This window comes from Molossus molossus, unplaced genomic scaffold (assembly GCF_014108415.1).
Source record: "Molossus molossus isolate mMolMol1 unplaced genomic scaffold, mMolMol1.p scaffold_m16_p_33, whole genome shotgun sequence".
Taxonomy (NCBI): domain Eukaryota; kingdom Metazoa; phylum Chordata; class Mammalia; order Chiroptera; family Molossidae; genus Molossus; species Molossus molossus.
The window spans coordinates 812,640-821,267 of record NW_023425370.1 but is presented as its reverse complement, the minus strand read 5'-3'; the positions used below and the strand labels follow the sequence as shown (position 1 = coordinate 821,267).

Sequence of the window (8,628 nt, the reverse complement as noted above, 5' to 3'; positions counted from 1 at the left end):
AGCAAGCAGAATTCAACCAGAGGGCTTTTCCCACATGAGTATGAGAGGAAGAAAGGGGCAGGGGAGTCATATGCAAGCGAATGGTTTTACTATGTAACCCAAATGAATACAATACCACCGACCATGGGAGCTGAGCCAGCGAGGAGGGGGGAAGAACATGAAAGCATGAAGGACAACAAAGAGGCGGTAAGATGGGTCAACTTATGTTTCTTTGGAAATACATCTTGATTTTGATGTCCAAGCCATGTCCCTATACCCAGTGGCCACCCAGCCAGTCTGTCCCCAGGAGGTGGATGGTGGAGCCCCAAAGCTTTCCCAAGTCGGGGCAGCTGGGGAGAGAAGTGCTGTGGTGTGTGTGTGGGGTCGAGTGTGGGCAGAGGACACCTTTCCTCTCGGTGGATGTTTAACCCCCTCCTGCTCCAGCGATTCCTGCCTGTTGACAAGGGGAAAGATGATCTTATTCTGTTTTATTTCAGATGCTGACGTAGGAACTGGTGATGAGAAGGTGACTTAGGAGCCTGAATCTCCGAGGATGAAAAGCCACATACAGCAATGTCAGAAACGCTCACAGTGATGGAGCCCCTGGCCTCTGAGTCTGAGGGGGCCTCTGAACCTAGATTGAGGGGGCTGTTGGGAAACCGGGAAGGGCAGAGCCTGCGGAGTTCCCTGTCCCAGGAGGGAGGCTTCAGGCAGGTGACCGTTACACACTGGAAGATCCAGACAGGAGAGGCAGCCCAGGTGGGAAGTGAATCGGGAGGTGGCCCAGTTCTGAGCTCAAACCTCCTCATCCTTCAGAGAGAGCTTATAGAAGGGGAAGCCCACCCATGTGAGACTTGTGGCAAAAGCTTCCCATTTACTTCTGACCTAGTTCGACATCAGATTTCTCATACTGGGGAGAAACCTTACAAATGTGACCAGTGTGGGAAAGGCTTCAGCCAGAGCACCCACCTTGCTGAGCACCAGAGTGTTCACACTGGAGAGAGACTCTATGTGTGCAGTGCTTGTGGGAAAGACTTTGCTCACTATGCTGATCTCATTGAACACCAGAGAGTGCACGCAGGAGAAAAGCCATTCAAGTGTGCTCAGTGCGGGAAAGCCTTCTGTCACAGCTCAGACCTGATCCGGCACCAGCGCGTTCATACCCGGGAGAGGCCTTTTGAATGCAAAGAATGTGGCAAAGGTTTCAGTCAGAGTTCCTTACTCATTCGACACCAGAGAATTCACACGGGAGAAAGACCCTATGAGTGTAACGAATGTGGAAAGTCCTTCATTAGGAGCTCAAGCCTTATTCGACACTATCAGATCCACACAGAAGTGAAACAGTATGAATGTAAGGAATGTGGGAAGGCCTTTCGTCATCGCTCAGACCTCATTGAACATCAGAGAATCCACACTGGAGAGAGGCCCTTTGAATGTAACGAGTGTGGGAAGGCCTTCATTCGGAGCTCCAAGCTTATCCAGCACCAGAGGATCCACACTGGAGAGAGGCCTTACGTTTGCAATGAGTGTGGGAAGCGTTTCAGCCAGACGTCAAACTTTACTCAGCATCAGAGAATTCACACTGGGGAGAAACTCTACGAATGTAATGAATGTGGGAAAGCGTTCTTTCTGAGTTCGTACCTTATTCGACACCAGAAAATCCACACTGGAGAGAGGGTGTATGAATGTAAGGAGTGTGGGAAAGCATTTCTCCAGAAAGCTCATCTCACAGAGCACCAGAAAATCCACACTGGAGACAGGCCCTTTGAATGTAAGGACTGTGGGAAAGCCTTCATCCAGAGCTCCAAGCTGCTCCTGCATCAGGTCATTCATACTGGAGAGAAGCCCTATGTGTGTAGTTATTGTGGGAAAGGGTTTATTCAGAGGTCAAACTTCCTTCAACACCAGAAAATACACACTGAAGAGAAACTCTATGAATGTAGTCAATATGGGAAAGATTTCAGTTCTACCCCAAACTTTACAAATAATCAAGGTGGACTTCCCTTGAGTAAGACCCCCATACATTTGGCTGAGAAATCTGAAAGTCAGGGGGAGCAAACAGATAACACATAGTTATTCTCCAGCTCAGTGATGTTTGGAAGTCGGTGGCATGAGTCCTCATTCACGAGGCTTTGGACGCGTCAGCATTTCCCAGAGCCACAGGTGGGGCTGCTTTAGGAGTGGACTACCACCTGCTGTGTGCAGCAGTGCTAGACTGCTGTCCTCAGTGAGGAGCGTGTGTCCTCAGGAGAGCTACCTGCAGCAGCTGACTCAGCTTACCAATTGGGGGCCAGGAGCTGGGTCTTGAAAAGGTTTCTAGGTTTTACTGCACAATTACAGTTCATCCCTGAGTCAAATCCTCTAAAGAACTGTGTACCCAATGATTACTTTAAACAGTATTATGTAGCAAATTTTGATTTATCAAAAAGGCAAGTTGGAGAACTACTTTCTTATTTAAAACCACAGGTTGGTTCCCTGTGGTCTGTAGGACACATTCTAAGCTCCGTCTCCTACATCCTAAGGCCTTTTCCCTCCTAGAGCCTCGTCTCCCACCACTTAACTCCCAAGCCATGTAGTTGGCGTGCAGCAACACTAACTGACGTTCCCCTGTCCAAGCTGCCCCTGCCTCCTGGCCTCCATCCTTGTTTGAGTGCTCTCCTCCCCTCACCTGGTTAACTCTTCATGAGTCAGGACCTTCCTGACATTGCTGGGCTCGGCCCTGCCCGCTCTGTGCTGTCGCTCAGTTCTTACCCATTACTGCACTTACTTTGATATATAAGGATTGTGTTTTTATATCTCATTATTACACTGCTAATTCTTTAAGGACAACAGTCATATCTGATTGATTTGTGTGTCCCTGGTGTCTAGTGCAGGACAATAAAAAGCATATCCCATATCTGTGTAAGTGGTGCCTCCTGCTTTGTCCCTTCTGTACTGGTATTTTAAAGCCTTTGGATTTTGTTGTTTTGTGAAGTATAACCTACTGGTCTGCTGGAAATGCCTCTTAGTCCGCTTGATGTCTCCTGCTTGCCCTCAGGCCAGAAGTCAGGTGGTGGCCACTGTGAGCCCAGTGCCCTCATGTTCGCTGCTGTCAGAGCTCGGCCATAACCACGCACTTGGTTTGGGGAGCATTGTCTCCACGCAGCTGTCTGAATCTGTCTGTTCACTCCAGGCACAGAGCCCCAGTGCTCTACATAACTTCTTTCTGTCTTAGAGGTCCAGGACTGAACTCAACTCCTCTCCCACTTGCCCTGCTCACTGGCTCACTTTGTCATTTATTTGAAAATGTATTGACCTGTAAGGACCAGTGCTAAGTTCTGGGAGAACATGAAGACACCACCCACCCTGAGGTCACTCCAGGTGTGACGGGAAAGCCAGATCATGGCACACTGAGCAAAGTGTGGAAATAGATGCGTGTTCCTGGCCGGGTAGGAGCATAGGCAAGGGGGTGACTGACAGCAGGGAGGACCTGGGGCGGCTTCGCAGAAGAGGTGGCATTTGAACTGGTCTACAAAGATAAGTAGACGTGCAAGGAAATTGAGCAGAAGCGGGTGTTGCATGGAGCCATCCAGAAGCCGGCCAGTTTTATTACCCAGTGGATAACTGTCTAAAGAGACCATTAGTCGTCTCTGAATTTCCTTTATCTGAACATTGACCAAAATGACCACTTTTGAAATTGTATAAAACAACTCCCCCCACCCACCCACCCATGAAGGCATATTTTGAATTCTTGGCAAATTCCAACCTCAAGGGAGGAAATAATTCAATACCCCGGAGAACTCACCATTTGAAGTGTAGATGCAGGTGTTACCAGACCATTTTAATCAACTTTGTTGAGGTCCAGTTTCCACACAGTAAAACACCCATTTAAAGTGTACAGAGATTTAACATACACCCATGTAACCACCATCATAATCAGGAAAATAACATTCCCTTTGGCCATTTCTCAGCTAATCCCCCCACCTCCAGCCCCAAGTAGCCACTTTCTGTTGGTGTAGAAAGTTTTGCTTGTTCTAGGACTTCATATAAATGGTGCATATAGTATGTAATTGTGTGTGTGACTCCTTCCACCTTGGCATGTTTTAAAGACAACAAAGTGTAGTTCAGTGTTGCAGCAGTTCTCTTTACTGAGTCATGTTCCGTTGTATATAGATGAGCCATCATTTATTCATCTGTTGATAGAAATTTGAGTTTCCAGTTTGAACTGTTAAGAATAAAACTGCTATGAGCATTTGTGTAAAAGTATTTATTTTGATATACCTCCTTATTTCTCTTGGGTAAGTGGCTAAGAATTTAATACAAAATAACTGATTTTAACTTCATAAAAATTCGCCAGCCCTGGCCGGTGTGGCTTGGTTAGAGCATTGTCCCATACACTAAAAAGTGGCGGGTTTGATTCCCAGTGGGGCACATAGCCGGGCTGTGGGTTTGATCCCCAGGGAGATGGCTGATCGATGTTTCACTCTCACATTGATGCTTTTCTCTCCCTCTCTCTAAAAAAAATCAATAAAAGCATGTCCTTGGGTGAGGGTTTAAAAAATTTGCCAGCACTATTTACAATAGCTAAGATCTGGAAACAGCCCAAGTGTCCATCAGCAGACGAATGGATAAAAAAGCTGTGGTACATATACACAATGGAGTACTATTCAGCTGTAAGAAAGAAAGATCTCTTATCCTTTGAGATGACATGGAGGGACCTGGAAAGTATCCTAAGTGAAACAAGCCAAGCAGAAAAAGACAAATACCACATGATCTCACTTATATATGGAATATAATGAACATAACAGTCTGAGGAATGGGATAGACCCAGAAACATGGAAACAGGGTATAGACTGACAACCCTCAGAAGAGAGGGTGGTGGGGGGGTGGGAAGAGATAAACCACAGAACTTACATGCATGTATGCATAACCAATGGACATGGACAACAAAGCAAGCAGGGATGGGGTGGGGGGATGGGGAGGAGGGTGTCAATGGGGTAAAAAAGGAGAAACATCTGTAACAAAAATAAAATTAGAAAAAGAAAAAAAAAATTGCGAAAAATTTCTCCACACTGACTGTACCATTTTATACCCCTGCCACAGTGTGTCAGGGTTCCAGTTGCTCCACATCCTCACCAACACGGCATTGTCACTCTTCCAACATGTAATCCATCCCGGGGGGGATAACGTGTCTTCCTGCTGGGGGTCAGGCTGAGCACCTTCTCAGGTGCATGTTGCCATCTGTGTTATCCCTGTGATGTGTTTGTTCATGACTGCTCACTTTTTTTTTTTTTCAATCCTCACCCGAGGACATTTTTCCATTTTCTATTCAGATATAGTGTGTGTGTGTGTGTGTGTGTGTGTGTGAGAGAGAAACATCGATGTGAAAGGGACACATCGAGTGGCTGCCACCCGCACTACCCAACCAGGGCCGGAGACAAACTGCAACCAAGGTACGTGCCCTTAGTGGGAACCAAACCTGGGTCTCTCTGGACCGAAGGCCGATGCTCTAACCGCTGAGCAAAACCGGCCAGGGCATGACTGCTCACTTTTAAACTGGGTGACTTGTCTCCTTGTTATTGACTTGTGAGACTCTTTTCTATATTCTAGATGAAAGTCTCTTTCCAAATATAGTCTTTGGCATTTTCCATTTTGTTAATGGTGCAGCAACCATGGGAAAGCCTTCAAGCAGAAGCTGACCATGCTCCAGCACCAGCTGGTGCCCAGCGGGGTGAGGCCTTTCTGCTGTGTGGACCGTGGGAAAGCCTTCTGCACCAAGGACCACCTTCACCACCACCGCAGGGTCTATAGCAGAGAGAAGCCCTACACGTGTGACCAGTGTGGCAAGGCCTTCTGGTGGCCCAAGGGCTCCAGCATCCACCAGAGACTGCACCTGACCAGAGGGTACAATGAGTGCGACCACTGCAGGAAAAGCTTCTGCTACCTGGGCTTCTTCACCTGGCAAACAGGGTGGCCACTGTTGGAACAGCTGACAACATTTTAATGTGAACTGAGAATTAGCTGATAATATTTTCTCTATACTAAATTTCCCGACTTGGGTCATTGTGTTGCAGTGATGTAGGAGAATGTCCCTCTGCTCAGGAAACATTATAAGGATTTAGAGGTGAAGGGCATGACCTAGTGAACCTACTTTTTTAAAAAATGTTTTGGGGGGAGATGCATGCGTGCACACACACACACACACACACACCCCAAAAGAGTAGAAAGCAAACTGCTGGTGAAGTTAGATAAACAGTATGTGGGACTTCACTGTACTATTCTTGCAACTTTTCTGTAAATTTGAAATTATATCAAAATAAAAACTACCCAACACCCACAAGAGGTTAAACGGAAAACCTCCCATAGCTTCTCACAGTGCTCTCAACCGAAGCTGGCCCCACACTGGTCCTCCTGACCACAATGCCCAGTTGCCCAACTTCTCCCTGGCCCACCAGGCTCCTTTCCTGCTCCCCACCATCTGTCCACGCCATGATGTCTCTCTGTCACCAATTCCTGATGGGCAAGATGTTGATATCCCCCACTTTCTCAGGCCCTGGTCCTGTGGGATCAGCCAGAGATCAGCCTTGGTGTGGAGGGATGCTGGATCCCGGCTGACACACAGGATGAAGGGTGCATCAAGCTACCTGCAGCCTAGACACCGGAAGCCAGAATAAGTGGCCCCTGAGCTGGCTGGAAATGCTGGAGTAACAAGGCAGGCAGTGCCAGAGAGGCGTGTGTGTGAGGGGGGTCACACTTTTATTAACAATTGCACTCACCAAAAATGATTCCTAAACACCGGTCTTCCCCCACTCTGGCCTTCTTTCGGTTAGGTTCAGGCTACAGCGTCAGTGTTCACGGTCTCCTTCGACTGGAGGATGGAAAGGGCTCCATCCAGGGCCGGACTTAGCAGAGGGGAAGATATTCTGTGAGGCCATACGCAACGAGGACCGCGAAGACATCTGGGAGGCAGGGCGCGACGGGGCCAAGGATGGGACCTGGGAGCTAGGGCGCGATGGGGCCAAGGATGGGACCAAGGATGGGGCCAAGGATGGGACCTGGGAGCCCACTTGCGACCGGTCCTGGGATGGGACCCGTGAACGCGCCTTCGGAGAGGCCAGCGACGGGACCCTGGAGCCCAACGGGATCATCATCGACGGAATCCTGGAGATCACGTTCGAAGAGACCTGAGACGGGTTCTGGGAGGCCGCGCTCGACGGGCCTGTGGGGGAGGCAAGGGACCCTGGGAGCGCGGTGGGCGGTGGCGGTTGCCACAGCGTCGGGCCCCCGGCTCCCCGGCGCAGCCAGCCATGCACGCGCGCCAGGTCCCGCGTGTCCTGGTGCTCGCGCCGCAGCTGCTCCCGCTGCTCCAGCAGCTGGCGCCTCATGTCATGCAGCAGCTGAGCCCGGCGGAGCAGCCGCAGCAGCTCTTCCCGCAGCTTTCCGTTGTCCGCCTTGATGGCCTGCGTGTGCGCGATGAGCGCGCGCGCCGCCTCCCTCTCCGCGCGCCGCGCCAGGGACTGCACGCGCTGGCGCGCCTCGCGCTCGAAGGCAGCCTTGTCGTCCAGGAAACGCCCCTTCACGCGGTGGAGCAGCTGCGTGTGCTCCACGCGCATGTGCAACAGCTCGCGCTCCAGCGTCCGGATCCGGGCCAGCTGCTCCAGCTGCAACTCCTGCGGCGGCGGCGGGGGTCAGCGCCGCGGTGCGGCACGCGCCCAGCCCGCCCGGCCCCCGCCCGGTCCGCCCACAGGCGCGCGCACTGGCCTTGTAGGGCTGCAGCTCCTGCACCTGCTGCGCCATCTGCGCCGCGCGCGCCTCCATGTCCAGCAGCTGCGCGCGCACCCCGTTCTCGCGCCCGCGATAGAGCGACTCCAGGTCAGCCCGCTGCCCGTGGATCTGTGTCAGGTCCACGCGGTTCTGCTCCTCCAGTCGGACGATGGCTTTGGGGCAGCGCTGCGCGCGGTTGCTCACGTAGCTGGCGTAGAGCCGGTTCTCTTCGCGCAGGCGCAGCGCCTCGGCGTTCAGGAAGGCGTTCTCGCGCAGCACCAGGTCCACGCGCCCCTCGCAGGCGTCCAGCTGCTCCGAGAGCAGCTTGTACTCGCGCTGCAGGTACTGCGCCCGCTCCGACAGCGGCGGCTCGGCGCCCTCTGCCCCGGCGCCCAGCCGGCTGCCCATGCTCAGCCCGCGCTTCTTCTTGGGCGCCATGGTCCGGGCCTGGGGCACAGGCCCGCGTGAGGGACCGCCCCCTGCCCCCTCCTCCACCTCAGACCTTCCCTCCCAGCCCGGCTGTTCTAGCGGGGTGGGGCGCGTCTCAGGGTGACCAGGTCAGAGGAGGCCGAATCGGGCCTATGGGATTAATCGGGGTCAGGGCACAGTGGCCAACCTTCACTCGTGGTTTCCTTTAGGACCTTGGCCGTCCGCTGGGTTGTGCCCACCTCGAGTAATGTTGGCATTCAGCCCATACCGTCTCCATGGAGACAGAACTTAGTCGCCCTTGCCCACTCTCACCGCGTTGCTCGGGGAACGGCCCCACTCCCCCACCTCCAAGCCCCCCAACTCCGTCGCTCAAAGTCGGTGCCTGACATCCACGTGTGCGCACCCTGCACTGATCGGACCGAAACCGGGAGGACTTCGACTTCCGGACGACGTCGAATTGCTTCCGAATCTAAGACT

At 52.1% G+C, this 8,628-nt stretch overlaps 2 protein-coding genes across 2 annotated transcripts; one reads left to right on the top strand and one right to left on the bottom strand.

The window, feature by feature from the left end:
- Positions 1 to 515: 515 nt before the first annotated feature.
- ZNF623 (zinc finger protein 623) lies at positions 516 to 2,782 on the top strand. Its single transcript, XM_036281270.1, has one exon. The coding sequence runs from the start codon at positions 553 to 555 to the stop codon at positions 2,050 to 2,052; it is 1,500 nt and encodes a 499-aa protein (XP_036137163.1). The 5' UTR covers positions 516 to 552; the 3' UTR covers positions 2,053 to 2,782.
- Positions 2,783 to 4,123: 1,341 nt separating this feature from the next.
- CCDC166 (coiled-coil domain containing 166) lies at positions 4,124 to 8,160 on the bottom strand. The gene is made up of 3 exons (XM_036281219.1): positions 7,720 to 8,160; positions 6,735 to 7,628; positions 4,124 to 4,183 (listed from the first exon to the last, which is right to left on the bottom strand). The coding sequence occupies exons 1-2, from the start codon at positions 8,158 to 8,160 to the stop codon at positions 6,804 to 6,806; spliced, it is 1,266 nt and encodes a 421-aa protein (XP_036137112.1). The 3' UTR covers positions 4,124 to 4,183; positions 6,735 to 6,803.
- Between the last annotated feature and the right edge of the window lie 468 nt (positions 8,161 to 8,628).

Excerpts from the sequence above, each read along its gene's own strand:
- ZNF623 (XM_036281270.1), top strand. The coding sequence starts at position 553 with ATGTCAGAAACGCTCACAGTGATGGAGCCCCTGGCCTCTGAGTCTGAG.
- CCDC166 (XM_036281219.1), bottom strand. The coding sequence starts at position 8,160 with ATGGCGCCCAAGAAGAAGCGCGGGCTGAGCATGGGCAGCCGGCTGGGC. Across the intron at positions 7,629-7,719 it reads AGGAGCTGCAGCCCTACAAG|GAGTTGCAGCTGGAGCAGCT; the intron begins GCCAGTGCGCGC and ends CCGCCGCCGCAG.